The 23,461-nt window shown below is 40.5% G+C and overlaps 1 protein-coding gene and 1 long non-coding RNA gene across 3 annotated transcripts in view; one reads left to right on the top strand and one right to left on the bottom strand.

The window, feature by feature from the left end:
• LOC127964437 (uncharacterized) overlaps positions 1–23,461 on the top strand; it is a 60,936-nt gene that overhangs the window by 23,447 nt on the left and 14,028 nt on the right. The gene's annotated exons all lie outside the window — the stretch shown is intronic.
• Positions 9,343–23,461, bottom strand: part of il10rb (interleukin 10 receptor, beta) — a 134,113-nt gene continuing 119,994 nt past the window's right edge. For both annotated transcript variants that reach the window (XM_052564592.1, XM_052564591.1), the window contains exons 5-7: positions 22,515–22,662; positions 22,011–22,159; positions 9,343–11,245 (exon numbers count right to left, since the gene is read on the bottom strand). In XM_052564592.1, the coding sequence (XP_052420552.1) occupies positions 10,949–11,245; positions 22,011–22,159; positions 22,515–22,662 (594 nt within the window). In that variant the 3' untranslated portion in view covers positions 9,343–10,948. The remainder of the gene's footprint in view (positions 11,246–22,010; positions 22,160–22,514; positions 22,663–23,461) is intronic.

The raw sequence follows: 23,461 nt of genomic DNA on the forward strand, positions 1-23,461 counted from the left end.
TTAATTAATAATATTAATAATGTTCATCGTCTGGCAGACTACGTCTTGTATTAATTTTTTCTAAAAATCCTGTCAAACGTGCACAAACTGACAGTCACCACCATAACCTACTACTAAATATTGTAGAAACATTATTTTCTGTAAAGTTGCTTTGTAACGATTGTATTGTAAAAAGCGCTATACAAATAAACTTGAATTAAAAAAAAAAAAAAAAGATTCACTGAGTTTTCACATTTTTTCATATTTCCCATTCATTTCCTATGAAAGCAGTTCTGAGACGATACTGCTCAGGTGTTTTAGCTTTATAATCAATCATAAGGTCAAGTCAAGTCAAGTCACCTTTATTTATATAGCGCTTTAAACAAAATACATTGCGTCAAAGCAATTGAACAACATTCATTAGGAAAATCATTCAGTTTGATCATTGAATTCAGTGATGTCATCTCTGTTCAGTTTAAATGGTGTCTGTGCATTTATTTGCAATCAAGTCAATGATATCGCTGTAGATGAAGTGTCCCATAATGTAACTATTAGGTTCACTAGTTGCATCTTGATATCATTCCATGAAAAATGTTATGTTTGAGTTTACATTTGGTTTGCTAATATATTAATTTTGGTAACATCTCTGGGATTTTACCAGATTTTTAAACCCCAAATAATTTGTGTTCAAGCTAATGGTCCTACTGGACTTACCCTGAAAAAATGAATTTTTGAAAATATACAGGGCACTCAAATTTTTGTGATAAACATATTGTTTGAAAACTCATTCAACCTCAGAATTACTGCTAGCATGTTTCATAATATCATCTAATATCTAAATATTCATTTTATTGAGTGGGAACAAATGGTCATCATTCAGGTTATGTGGGATACTTTCGATAAATTTAATATCATACATTTTCAACAATTCACCATACAGTGGTTGCCAAAAACCATAAATGCACACAATGCTTTCAACATCTTTATAAAAAATGTTTTTCTCGAGAGCACGAAGGACCACTGCTATGGGATTATTTTCCCGCCAAATGTATTGCAGTCACAGGGCGAAAAATAACCAGCAAAGATCAAATATTTAAAAACGTGTAAAATAATAACGCACAAAACCAAAAAACAAATGCAGTTTTTTTTAATAACAAAAAGCGCAGTCGTGGATCAAAAAATAAGAAGCGTAAATCAAAAATGTAAACGCATTTAAAATTCTATTGCACAAAACTGAAACATGAATTCAACATTTTCCAAATCTCAAGCAAAATCAGGTTTCCTGCTCATATGTTATTTTTTTGTGTGCTTGTGGTTTTTTCCCCTTTGCTTTTGTTTCCACGTTCTGTGCTTGCGTTTCTAAAAGTTGCAGTTTGAGTTTCATGTAAATCAGGGGAGGCTTCAGCGTCACCATTGGCCACAAGTTCTAGATTGACAGCTGCGCCTCTAGCCAATCAGTTCAAGGGGGAGTTGACGTCACTCCAATGCGACTCGTGGCTGTGGTGGCAGGTGTGTGTGTGTGTGTGAAGTAGAGTGTGATGGTGACACGGGAGTGGATTTTCAAATCTCTCCCGTCCCCCTCCCGCAAAAAAAGATCCCTTCCTGTCCCAATCCCACGAAAAAAACTGGTAGAAATTTCCATCCCATTTCCCGGAATGACTCACGATCTCTCCCTCTCCCATGTTGTATTTATTTATTTTTTCAGACGGAATCTTTCAGTTAAAGTGAAAAAATACAGCACAGATCACGGCATTCCCACTTTAGTTAAATACTTTTTATTTCTTTTTTTTCCTTTTTATTATTGAACTGAAAGCAATCTTAATGCACATTGTGCATTTCACACACGTTTTCTTTTTTCTTTTTTTTCATTTGAGCATAGACATTGCTCTCTACACCTAGAGTGGCACTCTCAGTAGATTTATTTTTCATACATGGAGTTTCTCGCTCAAGTTCACAGTTTAAGAGCAAGTGAGAGCACAGCCTCCATCTGTCCTGCTGTTCAGTGTCCACACACACTTCAATAGCGCACATTTCTGTAGGTCAACATTAGATTGAACGGCCATAAAAAGTTATTACTACATATGTCTTTTCAATGAAAAGCTATATTTGAGGTCTATGAATGATAGATGGGCTTCTGGATGTACTGCCCGATGTAGGCTACTGTACCACATAGACCAGCCGTTACCGATCTGTCCTTCACCAGCCACATTAAAGCAAACAGGAAAGCATAAAGACACAGGGCGAGTACAATTGAGTTCAAAATTAAAATATAAAACTACAGTTTATACTTTATTTTTTTAAAAGGCAGGCCATATTTGTGTAGAAAGTTGGGGATCAAAGTATTATTACGATTCCAGGTCCCACCAAAATTTTTTCCCGTCCCGTCTCAACCCCAATCCTGTGATAGTGATTTTGTTTTCAATCAATGTCAGCCTCTAGTGTGAAGATGGATAACCAGCGTCAGCAGGCAAATCCCGGACGATCTCAGGTAATTGGTCTTAAATATTTTGTTAGTGGGTGACAGAAACATTCCCTTTGTGTGATATTTAATGCGCATCTTGTCAGCAAAGCTGGTTGTGTAATCAGCGGTAAATCTCAATCACCGTATGACATATGAGAATGATCACTGTATGACATGAAAGTACCGCACGAGCGACCCGAATGCATTGGATCCGTATGCTCTCTTATTGCTCTCTCTCGCGGTACTTTGATGTCATACAGTGATCATTCTGTGCAGCTGCTTCAAGTCGAACGCTAATGCTGCTCCTTGTGAAAGCGCGCAGGTGATGGAGATTTACCGCTGATTACACAACCAGTTTTACTGACAAGATAAATTAAATATCGCGTGTGATTTATCGTGCAGCCCAACTGCCTAAAATATAAAGTATTGGTAAATAAACCAAACTAACAAGACACGTGTTAACAGGCTAGATATCGGCCTATTCGGACTACATAGTGCTTGCAGAAAATAACATAATACACAAAGGAAATGTTTCTGTCACCCACTAACAAAATATTTATGTCTTATTACCTGAGATAATTACCTGAGATTTGTCTGCTGACGCTGGTTATCCATCTTCACACACCTGCCACAGCAGCCACGAGTCGCATTGGAGTGACGTTAACTCCCCCTTGGACTGATTGGCTAGAGGCGCAGCTGTCAATCTAGAACTTGCGGCTAATGGTGACGCTGAAGCCTCCCCTGATTTACATGAAACTCAAACTGCAACTTTTAAAAACGCAAGCACACAAAAAAATTGTGTTTTTAAATATTTTATTTATGCGCATTATTTTTCGATCTGTGACTGCAATACATTTGGCAGGAAAATAATCCCATACACTGCGGACCATTGAAAAAGGGTTTTGAAACCGCAGATCAAACCCATGTGTATCCTTTACCCCTCTATAACCGAGAATTTTATCAGTAGCCATAAGGTAATGTTCTAAAATCAGAGAGAAGTACTCTCTTTTTATACACAACCTTGATGTGTTATGCAATGTGAGCATCTTTTTTTTGTTGTCTGTGCGGGCCAGTATGTGTTGAGTGCTGTCAGATGAATTTACATAGCTGTGAACAAGACTGATCAATGGGTCCAATCTGATAACTTTGGAATTTTCCAAATTCAATGTTATCCCCTTTGCCTTTAAACACACTTTTCCTTTTGCAGTTCTGTACCCACATGTTTTAGGTCCAACAGTATTCTGTGATATATTAATCACTGCCAATCTCATCTGTCAGCTCACCCAGATATGGACCTAGTGGGCTTCCCAGTCTCTTTCTCTAGACACATAGATGACACTATCAGTATCGCTATAGAGAAGCTTATCCCTCAACTTGTCCATTAGATCGTAACTCTAGTCGAGCATGAGCTGTTGTAAAAGCACCTATAAAGACATTAACATCTCGAGTCTCGTAAAAAAGACCATGCTGCATGTTTGTCCTATACCAGTGCAACGCTGTCAGATAAAAAAAATAATAAAGTACTTAATCTCGTACTGGCATCCAAAGATGAAATGAGCAAAATCTTCTGGGTTTTTCAAAGTTAAGAATTAGTGAGATTTTCTCTTAAACAGAATAACCCCCAAAGACTGTTCAAATGTAATTTCATAACTGTCCGTTATGGCAGGGTTATGAGTTACTATTAGGGATAAAATTGCAACCATTCAGCCGTCAGCTACAGTATCACATCAGACGGTGCACTATAGACCCCCTGAGGAACAGTTCCACTCATTCTCTACTATAGTAGAGGAAGAATTGTATAAACTTGTTAAATCATCTAAACCAACGACATGTATGTTAGACCCTATTCCATCTAAGCTCCTAAAAGAGGTGCTTCCAGAAGACTATTATTAATTCCTCATTATCATAAGGATATGCCCCCAAAACCTTCAAACTGGCTTCTAAAGAACTAATTATAGACCGATCTCAAATCTCCCTTTTCTGTACAAGATACTAGAAAAGGTGGTATCCTCACAATTATATTCCTTCTTAGAGAATAATGGTATATGTGAGGATTTCCAGTCAGATTTAGACCGTATCATAGTACTGAGACTGTTCTCCTTAGGGTTACAAATGACCTGCTCTTATCATCTGATCGTGGGTGTATCTCTCTATTAGTTTTATCGGATCTTAGTGCTGCGTTTGACACAGTTGACCACAAAATGCTTTTGCATAGACTTGAACACTTTATTGGCATTAATGGAAGTGCATTAGCATGGTTTATTAAATCGAACTTATATGACCGCCATCAGTTCGTAGCAGTGAATGAAGATGTATCATATCGATCACAAGTGCAGTATGGAGTACCTCTAGGCTCAGTACTAGGGCCGCTACTCTTCACGCTTTATATGTTACCCTTGGGAGATACCATCAGGAAACATGGTGTTAGCTTTCACTGTTATGCTGATGATACTCAGCTCTATAATTCTTCACGGCCCGGTGAAACACACAAATTTGAAAAACTAATGGAATGCATAGTCGATATAAAAAATTGGATGACGAGTAATTTCTTACTGCTAATTCTGAAAAAAACATAGGTGTTAATTACAGGACCAAAAAACTCTGCATGTAATAACCTAGAACACTGTCTAAGACTTAACAGAGATGGCTGCTCGGTCAATTCTTCGTCATCAGTTAGGAACCTAGGTGTGCTATTTGATCGGAATCTTTCCTTAGAAAGCCACATTTCTAGCATTTGTAAAACTGCATTTTTCCATCTCAAAAATATATCTATATTACGGCCTATCCCTGCTTTTGTGACCTCAAGGTTAGATTATTGTAATGCTTTATTGGGTGGTTGTTCTGCACGCTTAGTAAACAAACTACAGCTAGCCCAAAATGCAGCAGCAAGAGTTCTTACTAGAACCAGGAAGTATGACCATATTAGCCCGGTCCTGTCAACACTGCACTGGCTCCCTATCAAACATCGTATAGATTTTAATATACTGCTTATTACTTATAAAGCCCTGAATGGTTTAGCACCTCAGTATTTGAATGAGCTCCTTTTACATTATACTCCTCTACGTCCGCTACGTTCTCAAAACTCAGGCAATTTGATAATACCTAGAATATCAAAATCAGCAGATCCTTTTCCTATTTGGCGCCTAAACTCTGACCTTGTCTCAGAGGAGCACCAGGACAAGACCACAGGAAACAGATGATTCTTCTGCACAATCTGACTTTGCTGCAGTCTGGAATTGAACTACTGGTTTCGTCTGGTCAGAGGAGAACTGACCCCCCAACTGAGCCTGGTTTCTCCCAAGGTTTTTTTCTCCATTCTGTCACCGATGGAGTTTCGGTTCCTTGCCGCTGTCGCCTCTGGCTTGCTTAGTTGGGGTCACTTCATCTACAGCGATATCATTGACTTGATTGCAAATAAATGCACAGACACTATTTAACTGAACAGAGATGACATCACTGAATTCAATGATGAACTGCCTTTAACTATCATTTTGCATTATTGACACTGTTTTCCTAATGAATGTTGTTCAGTTGCTTTGACGCAATGTATTTTGTTTAAAGCGCTATATAAATAAAGGTGATTAAGATTTTAAATCTAGATTAAGTCAAATCAAGTCACATTTATTTATTTAGCACTTTAAACAATACAGATTGTGTCAATGCAGTTTTACAGTGTTAAATAGAAAAAAATAATCATTTATTTCATTGATGTCATCACCCAGAGAACCCCTCCATTAAATTTTAGAATTAAAACCCCATCTCTTTAACCTGGCTTACACACAAACATGTATATGATTTAAACTCTTTAAAGGATTGTTAGGCTGAAGTATTTAGGTCAGTTCTCAAACATGTCCTGGATGCCCCTTGTCCTGCACTTTTTCTACGTCTCCCTTATCTAACACCCTTAATTCAACTCATCAGCTTATTAGTAGAGACTGCAAAACATAAATTGGGCATGTCTGATAAGGGAGACAATACAAACTGTGCAGAGCAGGGGGTCCTCCAGCCCCTCCATGACAAGCCCCAAGCTCCATAAAGGAGCCCAGACCAAGAATTCAGTGCATAAATTAACATACTTTAAAGAACTTGAACTTTTCTGTTTTGAAAATTTTTTTTTTTTTTTATTGATCTAAGGAAATATTCTAATATTATATATATATATTGGATTTAGCTGTAAGGTTTAAGGTCTAATCATCAAAACTTATGACATATTTTACATGCATTGAATCTAAAATACATGCAAGTTTCAATTTTCCAAGTGTAAAAAACAACAAAAAAAAAACTTTCATGATTTTCAAAATTATTCAAATGTTTTGAGATGCATAAATATATATATATATACAGTATTGTTCAAAATAATAGCAGTACAATGTGACTAACCAGAATAATCAAGGTTTTTCGTATATTTTTTTATTGCTACGTGGCAAACAAGTTACCAGTAGGTTCAGTAGATTCTCAGCAAACAAATGAGACCCAGCATTCATGATATGCACGCTCTTAAGGCTGTGCAATTGGGCAATTAGTTGAATTAGTTGAAAGGGGTGTGTTCAAAAAAATAGCAGTGTGGCATTCAATCACTGAGGTCATCAATTTTGTGAAGAAACAGGTGTGAATCAGGTGGCCCCTATTTAAGGATGAAGCCAACACTTGTTGAACATGCATTTGAAAGCTGAGGAAAATGGGTCGTTCAAGACATTGTTCAGAAGAACAGCGTACTTTGATTAAAAAGTTGATTAGAGAGGGGAAAACCTATAAAGAGGTGCAAAAAATGATAGGCTGTTCAGCTAAAATGATCTCCAATGCCTTAAAATGGAGAGCAAAACCAGAGAGACGTGGAAGAAAACGGAAGACAACCATCAAAATGGATAGAAGAATAACCAGAATGGCAAAGGCTCAGCCAATGATCACCTCCAGGATGATCAAAGACAGTCTGGAGTTACCTGTAAGTCCTGTGACAGTTAGAAGACGTCTGTGTGAAGCTAATCTATTTTCAAGAATCCCCCGCAAAGTCCCTCTGTTAAAAAAAAGGCATGTGCAGAAGAGGTTACAATTTGCCAAAGAACACATCAACTGGCCTAAAGAGAAATGGAGGAACATTTTGTGGACTGATGAGAGTAAAATTGTTCTTTTTGGGTCCAAGGGCCACAGGCAGTTTGTGAGACGACCCCCAAACTCTGAATTCAAGCCACAGTACACAGTGAAGACAGTGAAGCATGGAGGTGCAAGCATCATGATATGGGCATGTTTCTCCTACTATGGTGTTGGGCCTATTTATCGCATACCAGGGATCATGGATCAGTTTGCATATGTTAAAATACTTGAAGAGGTCATGTTGCCCTATGCTGAAGAGGACATGCCCTTGAAATGGTTGTTTCAACAAGACAATGACCCAAAACACACTAGTAAACGGGCAAAGTCTTGGTTCCAAACCAACAAAATTAATGTTATGGAGTGGCCAGCCCAATCTCCAGACCTTAATCCAATTGAGAACTTGTGGGGTGATATCAAAAATGCTGTTTCTGAAGCAAAACCAAGAAATGTGAATGAATTGTGGAATGTTGTTAAAGAATCATGGAGTGGAATAACAGCTGAGAGGTGCCACAAGTTGGTTGACTCCATGCCACACAGATGTCAAGCAGTTTTAAAAAACTGTGGTCATACAACTAAATATTAGTTTAGTGATTCACAGGATTGCTAAATCCCAGAAAAAAAAAAATGTAGACACTGAAGGTAGACACTGCTATTTTTTTGAACACACCCCTTTCAACTAATTGCCCAATTGCACAGCCTTAAGAGCGTGCATATCATGAATGCTGGGTCTTGTTTGTTTTCTGACAATCTACTGAACCTACTGGTAACTTGTTTGCCACGTAGCAATAAAAAATATACTAAAAACCTTGATTATTCTGGTTAGTCACATTGTACTGCTATTATTTTGAACAATACTGTATATATATATATATATATATATATATATATATATAAATAATGTGACGAGCACTCCCAGAGGAATCAGCGTCGCCCTGGAAACCAAAGCAAAACACCTGCACGTCCTCGTCACCGGCTGATCGGTCACAGCTGCTCCCCATCAGCCAGCACACTCAAAAGGAGCACATGCTGCACTCAGAAGATGGTCTCGAACTGAATGCAACGCTGGTCTAATCCCTCTCTCATTTCTTCACAGAAAGCAGCGAGTGACCAACAGCCCACACACTTTGGAGCACGTCAGGACACCCAATTTCACTTTGTTTGGCACCGGAGAGCACACGGGAAGCACCAACCAGCAGAAAGCGGATCAGGACACTTCACCAGGCACCCTTCACTTGTCAATAAATCCACCCTCCGGGGCACTTAATTCACGCACCTCTTGTCGAGTGATTTTTCACCCTGTGACAAAATATATATATATATATATATATATATATATATATATATATATATATATATATATATATATATAAGCATAAATATTGATGTAAACAAATCAGGTGTTAAACACACAGAAGTGCTGTTTTCACTGACTGATTGCTTCTGACAGTTGAAGCACTGGGTGTACAAATACAGCACAGAAAAAAGAGTATAACCTTATAGGGCTAAAACTGGAAATATGACCATTAAAAGACACTGTCACGATTACATTTAGTTAAGTTCCTGTCTTGTCTATTATGAACTCTCATTAATTTCCATGGTTTCTTATTAGTTAATCCTTGTCCACCTGTTCCTCCTTAGTTTTCTAATTTATCATGTGTGTACTTGTAGTCCTATTTCTGTTCTATCAGTTGTTGGTTATTTTAGTTGTGATATGTGCTATATCTAGTCTCAGTAAAGTCTATTTTGAATTAGATGTCTTTGTTTACTGTTCTCTTTCCTCTACGGTGTGTTACAGAAACAAGAACAAGTCATTTACATATGATAGTGGTGATTTTAATATTACACAGAGGAGATTGAGGAAACAATCAAACTAACGAATGACAGTTAATTCTCTTTTAAACCCTGCTGTTGTTAAAGCTAACAAAGAAAGACATCAAGTGACAACTAGACAAAAAAAGGTTGTTGAGACAAACTTTAAATTAGCTTGAGAAAGCCTGACCAGAAAGTTAGAAGTTTAAAGAAGTTCAAAGTTTAAAGTAATTTAAAGTTAGATTGATAGATTAGTTGAAAGATATATTAGTTCAAAAGAAAGAATGATAGATTCGTTTGAAAGAATAATAGATAGATTAGTTAGAAAGATATTAGTTAGAATGATAGATTAGTTAGTGATAGATGAGTTCAAAAGAAAGAATAATAGATTAGTTTGAAAGAGAATGATAGATTAGTTAGAAAGATAGATTACTTAGAGAGATAGAAGTTAGAAGCATGTTGCTAGCATGATAAGCATGTTAATAGCATGTAGCTAACATTTTGATAACATGATTGGCATGTTGCTAGCATGACTAGCATGCAACTAGCATTTTGTTAGCATGATTAACATGTTGCTAGTATGTTTTAGAATGGATTAGCATGTCGCTAGAATGTTTCTAGCATGATTAACATCACTAGCATGATTAGCATTTCGGTAGCATGTTTTTAGCATGATTAGCATGCGACTAGCATGTTTTTAAAATGTTTATAACATGTTTATAGCATGTATAGCATGACTAGCATGTCGTTAACATGTTTATAACATGTTTATAGCATGTTGATAACATTTAGCTAGCATTTTTATAGCATGATTATCATGTCTCCAGCATGATTAGCATGTCGCTACGATGTTGCTACCATGATTGGCATGTTTTGCTAGCATAATAAGCATGTAGCTAGCATTGTCGCTAGTATGTTTCTAGAATGATTAACAATGACTAGCATCATAAACATGCTGCTATGATTTTTCTAGCATGATTAGCATGTTGGTAGCATGTTTCTAGCATGACTAACATGCGACTAGCATGTTCCTAGCATGATTAACATGTTGCTAGTGTATTTCTAGCATGTTTAATATCCGACTAACATGTAGCTAGCATGTTTCTAGCATGACTAACATGCGGCAAGCATTTTGCTAGCATGTTTCTAGCATGACTAGCATCTGAGTAGCATGTTTCTAACATTATTAGCATGCTGCTAGGATAGATAGATAGATAGATAGATAGATAGATAGATAGATAGATAGATAGATAGATAGATAGACAGACAGACAGACATAGAGTAGTAATTTAATTGACTCTACGGCTTCAGGGAGTTTAGATTTGAATTTTTGGCTCGTGCACTAATGGGTCACCGTAGTCCTGGCTCAATTTGAGCACTCTGCAATGTAAGTCTATGGGTTTTTTATGATTTTTAATATTAATTTTTAAGAAAACTGAATGTCAAATCTTTCTCAAGCCAACTTAATGAATTAAGATTCTATAAGAATCATAAGAAATATCTGTGTTAACACACAGATATGACAAATATGGCTAAATGTACACAATAAGTGGACAGATGTTGGAAGAGAGAAAAGGCGAAGCTGCAAAAAGCCAGAGTCCTGTTGTCTCAAGCACAGAGCTCCAGCAGCGTCCCATCATGCAGCTTTTCTCTGTGCTTTTGGCTGCTCATCTGTAGGTCAGTGTGTGTGTTGGATCTGTGACTGGAGTCCTTCTCTGTGGAGTAAACGCCTGAGTCTCCACTGCTGTGTCGGCTGTGTGTACTGGAGTCCTGTTCTCCAGCGTTTGATTCCTCATTCACTGCCACAACGTCCAGCTCAGTCCTGACCGTGACCAGCGGCACACACACAGACTCTGGATACTCTGGAGACAGCAGCTGCGGCTTCTCGGATTCACTGAACAACAGCTGAAGAGACACAGAGAGAGAAAAGTCAGTCCTGTTTGTAGATTCATATTCAAGAGCACCAAACAAAGAGCCTGGATCTGTTTGCACCTGCTATTCACCCAGTTATGATCATATACTCCCTCCCTCCTTGGTTCCACCTATTGGCTGTTGACTGGATATTATTGGCTGTTTTTTTTTTATTGGCTTTTGGCAGAGTATCTAGGCAAATTATATATATATATATATATATATATATATATATATATATATATATATATATATATATATATATATATATATATATATATATATATATATGAGAGAGAGAGATCTTGTATTTCTGTCTTGACAACTCTCAGGGGCGAATGTCATGGTAATGTACATGACAATAGCTGGGTTTCCATCACCCTGCTTTTATGCGCATTTTGAAGTGTCGCTTCAGAATTGAGTGATGGAAATGCTGAATTTTGAAAAAAAAAAAGCCTTAATTTGCAAAAACTTGTTTTTTTACTTGTGACTTGTGAAAAATAATTATTACGAATAATGGGAGATGCAAATGCATTTTGCGAATAAATTCCTTCAAGTGCATCAAAACAAATCATGTGACTGCGCTATGGTACGGTAAATCCTGACTAACCAGTGGAGCGATCTTGTTCCACAGCATATGTAACATTGTTATATGGTCATTCGGAATTGACAGAGTGAAGTCTATCATCAAAGTATTTCTGTATGATTCCCTCCCAGAACTGTTAAATGACTGCGTTCCCAAACAGTAGCATCCAATGTTTCTTCTCCTCGTTCTGAGGTGCAAGTAATTTATCATATTGGAAAAATTTTATATTCAGTAGCTTCTCCTACTTTTCTTAGTGATGTATAGTGAAAGTTTATCAGAAAGTGATGATTTTGTTCATTTTGACTCATTGGATGAAAACTGTGCTTGTTTCCAATTTTTTTTTTTTGCGATATTTCAATTTTGCGTATAAGCTAAATTTGTTTCTGTGGATGGAAAACCGGCTAATGTTAATGTATTTGGTCTTGGTGGAGGAGATCTGCTACGCTGCTGCTGTCAATACGTCCACGACATGCTGCTGTGAGAAACACTGTTGCTGCACATATAACATAAATGAAATAACCCCATAGAGTTTACATGAACATCTCAGAGCTGATCTATACAGGTGGAGCTGGGGAAGGTGGAGGGTTTCTGATAGGGATGCAACAATACCACTTTTTCAGAACCAATCATGAAAAGTAGCTGCCGATACCAATTCAATCCGATACCACACGGTTTAGTTTTTTTTTTAATTAATGTACAATTTCTATACTTCTCTGTGTTGACCTGATCATCACTCTTTTTTTTTGTTAAACAGTCAACTACATATACACAACATTTTCATAAAAAAAAAAATCAAAAGAAAATAATAATCATAATCTATGACAAAAATACTATTATAAACTAGGTTAGTGGATAATGCAGCAGCAAAATATACTCTAGATTCTAGAAAAATGACGGGTACACAATCATTTTATAAAATCTAGTGAAATAATTTACTTACAAATAAAAGTGAATAAGTCTAAAAACTGGAAAAATGTACACATGGCTCTTTTTATTGTAAAACAGGTATATACATTTATAAAGAATATCAGACAGCGTGCTCCATCTGCCGGTCTATCAGCTGTTTGGAGCAGATCTCAACGCAGAATCAAGAGGGAAATCACGCGGCGGCGGGACATGCTTTTACATCAATGAACGCTGGTATACAGATGTAACAGTGTTAAAGAAGATGTGGTGTCCTGATCTAGAAATGCTGTTTGTCAACTGCAAGCCGTTCTATTCACCACAGGAGTTTCATTCGTTCATTCTGATCAGTGTTTACATCCTTCCACAAGCGCATGTGAGCTCAGCTTTACAGAAACTCGCTGATCAGATCACAGACACAGAACAACAACACCCGGACTCTGTTTTAATAATAATAATAATAATAATAATACATTTTATTTATATTGCGCTTTTCTTATACCCAAAGCGCTACAGTGCTAAGTACAGTACAAAAATAAATACATTAAAAATACATTAAAAAAAAGAAAAAAAAAACAACAACAAGTATAATAGAATCAGATAATAATAGAATTAATCATTCTCGGGGACTTTAATAAAGCCAATCTCTCCCGTGAACAGCATGTTACATGTCCCACCAGAGACAGTAATATATTGGATCACTGTTACACCACAATAAAGGATGATATCACTCCGTTCCACGAGCAGCTTTGGGACGTTCTGATCACTGTCTGGTTCATCTCATACCGTCCTACAAGCAAAAACTTAAATCTGCTAAACCTGTAGTAAGGACTGTGAAGAGATGGACCAGCGAAACAGAGCAGGATTTACAATCTTGTTTTGACCTCACTGATTGGAGTGTTTTTGAAGCTGCTACCACCGATCTGGACGAACTCACAGAGACCGTAACATCCTATATTAGTTTCTGTGAGGATATATGCATTCCTACCAGGACTTATTTAACATTCAACAATGATAAGCCATGGTTTACAGTAAAACTCAGACATCTTCGTCAGGCTAAAGAGGATGCCTACAGAAATGGGGACAGGGTCTTGTACAATCAGGCCAGGAACACATTGAACAAAGAGATTGGAGCGGCTAAAAAGACCTACGCTAAAAAGTGGGAAGACCAGTTTACTTCCAACGACTCAACTTCAGTTTGGAGAGGACTGAGGGCCATCACAAACTACAAGACACCATCCCCTTGCACTGAGGCTAATCAACGGCTTGCTAACGACCTGAATGAGTTTTATTGCAGATTTGAAACCCCCATCACCCATTCTGACCATCTCCCTACACAACCATTAACACATCCTGCAATCCCACCCTCCACACCTCCTGCTCTTCAAATCTGTGAAGATGATGTGCGCCAGGTCTTCAAGAAGAACAAAAGAAGAAAAGCACCAGGCCCAGATGGTGTTACACCAGCCTGTCTGAAAACCTGTGCTGACCAGCTGGCCCCATTTTTTACAGATCTTCAACAGATCCCTGGAGTTGTGTGAAGTGCCTTCCTGCTTCAAACGCTCCACCATCATCCCCATCCCAAAGAAACCCAAGATAGCAGAACTTAACGACTACAGACCTGTGGCTCTAACGTCTGTCGTCATGAAGTGGTTTGAAAAACTGGTTCTGGCTTATCTGAAGGACATCACTGGACCCTTACTGGACCCCCTCCAGTTTGCTTACCGAGCAAACAGGTCCGTGGATGATGCAATCAACATAGGATTTTACTTCATCCTGCAACATCTGGACAAAACAGGGACTTATGTGAGGATCCTGTTTGTGGACTTTAGTTCGGCTTTCAACACCATCATCCCAAAAACCCTCCAGATCAAACTGACCCAGCTCTGTCCCTAGCTCTATCTGTCAGTGGATCACAGGCTTTCTGACAGACTGGGGAAATTCATGTCAATTAGCTGCTCCACCAACACTGGTGAATGGGATGTGTTCATTACATCGAATGATTCGTTCGCAAACCGGATATCACAAACTGCTGTGTTTTGAACACTTTCACAACAGACACCGAAGAGAAGACAATGATGAATAAAGTCGTAGTTTTTTATTATTTTTGGACCAAAATTTATTTTCGATGCTTCTAACGGACCCTCTGATGTCACATGGACTACTTTGATGATGTTTTCGTACCTTTCTGGACATGGACAGTAGACCGTACACACAGCTTCAATGGAGGGACTGAGAGCTCTCGGACTAAATCTAAAATATCTTAAACTGTGTTCAGAAGATGAACGGTGAGGGTGAGTTATTAATAACAATTATGATTTATCGACGAACTAACCCTTTAATGTGGCCTGACAATTTCAGCATTTATAGACGATTTAATGGACTGTGTAACTTTGTGAATAATTTGTTTTCTCAATTTTTGTCTTTAAAAAGGGATGGAGAAACTGTCCATTTATCACTTATTCAACCCCTCTCATGAACAAACTAATGTTTTTTTCATATTTTCATTTAAATTTTTAATAATTTATTGCTTTTGTTGTAATTCTATTTGTGCATTAGAGTAAAATGTGAAGAAAACAAAACCAAAATGTAAAACTTTTCTTCCTCCTCTCATTAATCATTTACCCCCATGTCGTTCCAAACCTGTAAAAGTTTTGTTCGTCTTCAGAACACAATTTAAGATAGTTTGGATAAAAATTGGGAGGCTTTAGTCTGTTCCATAAACTGCCAAATAAATAACAGTGTCTTGGTCCAGGAAACTATGTAAGACATCATCAGAATAGTTAATCTGCCATCAGTGATTCATCCGTAAGGTTACGAGAATAGTTTTTGTACATGAAGAAAACAAAGAATAACGACTTTATTCAACAATTCCTCTCCTCTGCGTACTTTCCTGGACCTTAACACTGTTATTAACTTGGAAGTCTATGGGACAGTCTCAAAGCTTCTGATTTTCATCCAAAATATCTTAAATTGCACTCCAAAGATGAACGAAGCTTTTACAGGTTTGGAACGACATTTTTGGGGTGGAGTATCCCTTTAAAGTAATCTGGGTCCCAATTGAGGCCGAGCTAATGAAAACATTGTGAACAAATCAGAAACCATCCTGCTTTAACAAGCTCAAGTATTTAAAATGGCAGACATTTTGAACGTTGAACGGAACATTATTGTCTGCTGGTGTGGATGTAACAAAATTATCATGATAGTCATTATTCTTGAACAGGCCTTTAGCCAGGAGTGTGATCTGAACTAATTTGTCATGGTTACACATTAAGCTTGCCACAAACCACCACCAGACTAATACTATTTTGGCTGAGCCCTCCAAACAGAAAAATACAATTTTGCAAGATGGCGCCATCGTGTTTATCAACGAGCCATCACCTGGTGTTCGTGTTTGTCCTTTTATTACTCTTTTGTCTATCTGTAGAAAGAGTACTTGCTTAGTATTCAGAACTTTGGTGCCGTTCGGTTGGAAACTGTATTCTTGGTGCATCTACTAGCTAACATCTACTGCACTGGATACAATTGCAGGATTGTTCAATTCATCTGAAAAAAATGGCACAGGAATTGGAAGAAGAGAGGCAGTGCTTGTGTGGGACTCAAAGAATCAGCCACAGTCTTTCTTTATATCAGAATCATCAGCTGTGGATGGCATTTCCTAGGGAATCATCTGGTCTTATTTATCTAAAAACTCTCTAACCACTCAATCTGGTAGTGCTGGAGCGGTTGGCACTATATTTGAGGATCGTTTTAAATGCTGTTTAGTAGTACAAATGTATTCTAGCTTTGAGCAGCATCAGGTTAAAACTCAGTTAAACGGGTATCTGTTCACCTACATACAGACCACCCATAATATAACTAATGATCTATGGGAAAGGAGTTTTACATCTTACTGATTCATTTGATTTTAAGTTCTACTCATAAACTTGGTCATTACTTTGGATCTGGTTTTATCTCTAGATGTACCTGGTTTATAATGTGAATAATGAGGATGCTTATTTCTCTCATTACAATCAAATAGTTTTTAATATCTCTGTTTCTAATTCCTCTTTAATCTGTAAGACACTATCTCTGTGTGCCTGTTCCATTAAAACATTTACATGCCAGTGAGTTTTCAAAGGGCTATACATGATCTCCAGTACTGTGTAACTCCAGGTCAAGAGTCAATGTTCAATTCCATCTTGTAATGAAATCCTGGACACTTGTGCTCCTATCACAATCTTTGGAGCAACATCTAATCTACAGCCATGGCTTAATAATGAGACTCGTGATCTCTGACAAGTGTGGAGAAGAGTGGCAATGATTTCCCCACCACTTGCTACGTCCTAATCATGTAACTAGCAAGCTTCTGACTGGTTAACGCGGCATGAAATTTCACCAAAGTTCAGATTTTTCAACTCTAGCATTTTGTGTGAATCACGTATTTTGCACGTCGAAATGCTCAGTTCGCACTTTCTTCCGTGCCACCTCATTCATGCAAATCACACCGCAGGCGGTGCTCGTTCACTGAAGTTTAGTGGAGAATAGGGCTGAAAGACTTTGGGAAAATAATCTAATTGCAATTTTTTTTTTTACCAATAATGTGATTGTGATTTAATATATGGTTATTTTTTAAAGCTCTTTATGTTCTGTATTATTCATCAAAGAAGAGCTAAAAATCATTGTATAGTATGACCAACACAATATTAGATAGATTAAACATAAATGTTATTTTCTGTAGACCAGGCCTATGTAACAATAAAATTAGGTGAGGGATAAATTGATATGAATGACATTTTTAAACAACTACAATCACAGTAGTATATTGACTGATTTGTTGAACTTCCAACCTTGAAAGCATGTAATAATTATGACAACATAAAGCACTGACAAATAAACCTGGTGTAAACATTAATATACAAATCACACAAACGGAAGAAGATTGCAGAAATATAAAAACAAATCTGTTGTTTTACCACACTCCATCCATCCATCCATCATCTTCCGCTTATCCGGGGCTGGTTCGCGGGGGCAACAGTCTAAGCAGAGACGCCCAGACTTCCCTCTCCCTAGCCACTTCTTCCAGCTCTTCCGGGGGGACCCAGAGGCGTTCCCAGGCCAGCCGGGAGACATAGTCCCTCCAGCGTGTCCTAGGTCTTCCCCGAGGCCTCCTCCCGGTGAGACGTGCCTGGAACACCTCCCTGGGAAGGCGTCCAGGAGGCATCCGAAATAGATGCCCGAGCCACCTCAGCTGGCTCCTCTCGATGTGGAGGAGCAACGGCTCTACTCTGAGCTCCTCCCGAGTGACCGAGCTTCTCACCCTATCTCTAAGGGAGCGCCCAGCCACCCGACAGAGAAAGCTCATTTCGGCCGCCTGTATCCGGGATCTTGTCCTTTCGGTCATGACCCACAGCTCATGACCATAGGTGAGAGTAGGAACGTAGATTGGCCGGTAAATCGAGAGCTTTGCCTTACAGCTCAGCTCCTTCTTCACCACGACAGACCGGTACAGCGACCGCATTACTGCAGAAGCTGCACCGATCCGTTTGTCAATCTTACGTTCCATCCTTCCCTCACTCGTGAACAAGACTCCAAGATACCTGAACTCCTCCACTTGAGGCAGGAACTCTCCACCAACCTGAAGTGGGCAATCCACCCTTTTCCGACTGAGAACCATGGCCTCGGACTTGGAGGTGCTGATTCTCATCCCAGCCGATTCACACTCGGCTGCAAACCGTCCCAATGCACACTGAAGGTCCTGGTCTGAGGATGCCAACAGGACAACATCATCCGCAAAAAGCAGCGACGAAATCGTATGGTCCCCAAACCGGACACTCTCCGGCCCTTGGCTGCGCCTAGAAATTCTGTCCATAAAAATTATGAACAGAACCGGTGACAAAGGGCAGCCCTGCCGGAGTCCAACATGCACCGGGAACAGGTCTGACTTACTGCCGGCAATGCGAACCAAGCTCTTGCTCCGGTCGTACAGGGACCGAACAGCCCTAAGTAGGGAGCCGCCGACCCCATACTCCCGGAGCACCCTCCACAGGATGTCGCGAGGAACACGGTCGAATGCCTTCTCCAAGTCCACAAAACACATGTGGACTGGTTGGGCAAACTCCCATGAACCCTCCAGCACCCTGGAAAGGGTATAGAGCTGGTCCAATGTTCCACGACCGGGACGAAAACCACACTGTTCCTCCTGAATCCGAGGTTCCACTATCGGCCGAATTCTCCTCTCCAGTACCCTGGCATAGACTTTCCCAGGGAGGCTGAGAAGTGTGATCCCCCTATAGTTGGAACACACTCTCCGGTCCCCCTTCTTGAAAAGAGGGACCACCACCCTGGTCTGCCAGTCCAGAGGTACTGTCCCCAACCGCCATGCGATGTTGCAGAGGCGTGCCAGCCAAGACAGCCCCACAACATCCAGAGACTTGAGGTACTCGGGGCGGATCTCGTCCACCCCCGGTGCCTTGCCACCGAGGAGCTTTTTAACTACCTCAATAACTTCAGCCCGGGTGATGGACGAGTGCTCCTCCGAGTCCCCAGCCACTGCTTCCTCAACGGAACACAAGTCGGTGGGATTGAGAAGATCCTCGAAGTATTCCTTCCACCGCCCGACGATATCCCCAGTTGAGGTCAACAGGTGCCCATCTCTACTGTAAACAGTGTTGGTAGGGCACTGCTTCCCCCTCCTGAGGCGTCGAACAGTTTGCCAGAATCTCTTCGAGGCCAACCGATAGTCTTTCTCCATGGCCTCACCGAACTCCTCCCAGGCCCGAGTTTTTGCCTCCACGACTACCCGGGCTGCAGTCCGCTTGGCCTGCCGGTACCTGTCAGCTGCCTCCGGAGTCCCACAAGCCATCCAGGCCCGATAGGACTCCTTCTTCAGCTTGACAGCATCCCTTACTTCCGGTGTCCACCACCGGGTTCGGGGATTGCCGCCTCGACAGGCACCGGAGACCTTACGGCCACAGCTCCGAGCAGCCGCAGCGACAATGGAGGTGGAGAACATGGTCCACTCGGACTCAATATCTCCAGACTCCCTCGGGATCCGGTCGAAGCTCTTGCGGAGGTGGGAGTTGAAGATCTCTCTGACAGGGGGCTCGGCCAAACGTTCCCAACAGACCCTCACAGTACGTTTGGGTCTGCCGAGTCTGTCCAGCTTCCTCCCCCGCCATCGGATCCAACTCACCACCAGGTGGTGATCAGTTGACAGCTCCGCCCCTCTCTTCACCCGAGTGTCCAAGACATATGGCCGAAGGTCTGATGACAAAACCACAAAGTCGATCATCGACCTCCGGCCAAGGGTGTCCTGGTGCCACGTGCACTGATGGACACCCTTATGCTTGAAAATGGTGTTCGTTATGGACAAACCATGGTTAGCACAGAAATCCAATAACAGAACACCGCTCGGGTTCAGGCCAGGGGGGCCGTTCCTCCCAATCACGCCCCTCCAGGTGTCACTGTCACTGCCCACGTGAGCGTTGAAGTCCCCCAGTAGAACGACGGAGTCTCCAGTCGGAGCACTTTCCAGCACCCCTCCCAGAGACTCCAAGAAGGCCGGGTAGTCCGCACTGCCGTTTGGCCCGTAGGCACAAACGACAGTGAGAGACCTATCCCCGACTCGAAGGCGCAGGGAAGCGACCCTCTTGTTCACCGGGGTAAACTCCAACACATGGCGGCTGAGCTGGGGGGCTATTAGCAAACCCATTCCAGCCCTCCGCCTCTCACCATGGGCAACTCCAGAGTGGTAGAGAGTCCAGCCTCTCTCAAGAAGTGTGGTTCCAGAGCCCAAGCTGTGCGTTGAAGTGAGCCCGACTATCTCTAGTCGGTACCTCTCGACCTCCCGCACAAGCTCAGGCTCCTTCCCCGCCAACGAGGTGACATTCCACGTCCCTAAAGCCAGATTCAGTGTCCAGAGATCGGGTCATCGGGGGTCTCGCCTACGACTGTCGCCCGATCCACTATGCACCGGCCCCTTACGCTCCCTCCTGCAGGTGGTGAGCCCACAGGAGGGCGGCCCCACGTCACTCCTTCGGGCTAAGCCCGGCCGGACCCCATGGGGGAAGGCCCGGCCACCAGGCGCTCGCATACGAGCCCCAACCCCGGGCCTGGCTCCAGGGTGGGGCCCCGGCTGCGCCATGCCGGGCGACGTCACGGTCCTTGATTTTAATTTTGCCATAAGGGGTTTTGTGAACTTTTTGTTTTACCACACTACTTTAGGTAATTCAAAGTCACTGTAATAAACACATGTAAACATTCACTGCACTTTTTAAAAACTGTTAACTTTATACAAGTGATTCTCAAACCTTTTTGGTCGGCCAAATAATTTCACTAAATCTTATGAACAATTAATGCTTTATTTAAAAAACCTACAGGGAAAAACACCTGCATCACTTGAAACATAGAATAGAGAGAATAACTCTTAGAGTTATTATTATCATTCTTTCTGTTATTTATTTATAGTGGGCTTCATGCTGTCATGCTGCAGGCTTTCCGCTTGACCAAAGACATTAAACAATGAGTCTACACCAGACTCGAGCGGCATGAATAGATATATATATAGGCCGAACTTTAAGTCTTCAGTAATGAAATGCATCGTAACACTGCCTGAGTAATTTCAATGTGGCGTTTTGAAGTACATTCATATTATATACACTTTCAAACATTTCAGCTCATAGCGTGCCTGGGTTGCCTGGATTTCACAAGATCCACCCAACTGCGACTCAAAACTAGACCAATCGAGTTTCGAGGGGGGTCCATCAGTATTCCAGGCAGTAAAATACATTTTATGGAGGGGTTTCCCAAACCCCGGATTTGGCAACACTGTTGCGTGTCAACTTGATGCTTCCTCTGAAGACTTGAAGCAGCGCTGATTAGACTGATCGGTGTGTGACATCAAAGTACTGTGAGAGCTAGGAGAGAGCGGACGTCTCCTTTTTCTTTCTCTCGCCGTACTTTGATGTCAACACACCTCTTTAATCTCGCATCACATGACCAAGTTTAGTTGCAGCTTCTGCGATTTAAAAATTTCGTTTTTTTTGCATATAATAATACAATCACAAATGTAATTAAACATTCATCCCTACCAGAGAATCCTGTAAAATGTAAAGCCTCATACACTTCTGAAAAATATTTAAATATTTCCATGGCTTTCTAACATTTCTGTCTGAGCATATGATGGACCGAGCCTCTTAAACTACAGCGAAACCAAACTATAAACTATGTCTTACCAGTTTTTTTAAGTCTCTAATATGAAGCTTGTCACAGAGTATAAATGTTCTGTACCTCCTGAATGTGATCCGGGAGTTGAATGACTGGGTAGAAGGTGTTCTTGAGGAGCGTGAACATCTTGTAAAAGCAGAAGTACAACAGCAGGAAGAACAACAGCAGACCGATCAGGACGTACAGAAATGTCTCCCAGTACGGCATCTGACCTGAAATCACACACAGCGTTCAGTCGTAATGTCACCGTATGCCACACTGTTCATCTGACAGAAGAATCACTTGTCATCATGAGCACTGCCTCTGCCTTATGAAAGCCATACATGCAGGCTATAAATGCTCATTAATGTGGATGAAAAACCATGTAAAGTATTTAAAAGAACTCACAGGTATGAGTGATACATTTATTAAATTAATCATTCTCCCAAAACAGAAACCTTTACTAGGTACAGTTTGAGGTTAAACTGTGTCACTGGAGCACTGTTTGTTTTTTATTCTATTGGCTGCAAGTGTTACATATATTTGATTCAGTCTGACATGACTTGTGTGTGTGATGGAGCTGCTGACCTTCAGTGTGTGTGCACTGTGTGTCGCTGAAGACACTGCTCTTGTTATTGAAGACATCACGGCTCTGAACTCTCACACAGTACCACGTCTGTCTGTCCAGCTCAGTCAGCATTACCAGATTGTTCTTCGTCTCCAGAACTTTAGCCTTCTGCAGGGATAGAGCAGGAAATGATGTCACTCAGCAGTGTTATTTATTCAGTAATACTGCATTAAAAACAAAACACATCAGTCATGGCCATAAAATAAGAAGGTCCGTTAACACGACTGAATGCATCAGGTTTTCTGAAATGTGGTAAAGTGAAAAAATACATGCAATGAATAAGTTCAAGCTCCACTCAAACTTTAGTTGACAAAATTAACAGACTGAGTGAAAAATTGGACAGTGGAGATCCCACTTTGAAAACCGTCAAAACTGATTATCCCCCTCAAATAAATAAACTGCCTGAGATCACAATAAGGAGGGAATTTAAAATATGTGGTCAGATAGGGGAAAGCGGTCAAAAGGAGAAACTTTCACATACCAATTTAATGCCCCAATTTATACATGTCAGAATAGTAATGAGAGGCAGAGGTAAGGGAATCAAACCACAGTGTTTATTTACAGAATAACAAGTGCAAGGTAGGTAATCACTGGTTTCAGGTGCGGGTTTGGTGCAAATCACTCTGAAAGCAGGTGAGTACGTTCTTTGAAGATATGTCAATGCCACACAGTCACAGTTCGTTAATACTTGTCTTTCTCTTTCAGAAACAGAGGTTATCAAGTGAGCCCAGAGGAAACACAGAAAACACGGGAGATTGTTGGACTTTAGGTATCAGGTGATTATTCAGGAATCCTGGGGGCAATAGAACAAGGACAGAGGTTATTGTTTCAAAGGTGCATATACGATACATCTTCAAATGCACGATGCATCAGATAATCAAGAGACAACAGATTATGGTCTGTTCCT

This window comes from Carassius gibelio, chromosome B9 (assembly GCF_023724105.1).
Source record: "Carassius gibelio isolate Cgi1373 ecotype wild population from Czech Republic chromosome B9, carGib1.2-hapl.c, whole genome shotgun sequence".
In the NCBI taxonomy this organism is placed as follows: Eukaryota; Metazoa; Chordata; class Actinopteri; order Cypriniformes; family Cyprinidae; genus Carassius; species Carassius gibelio.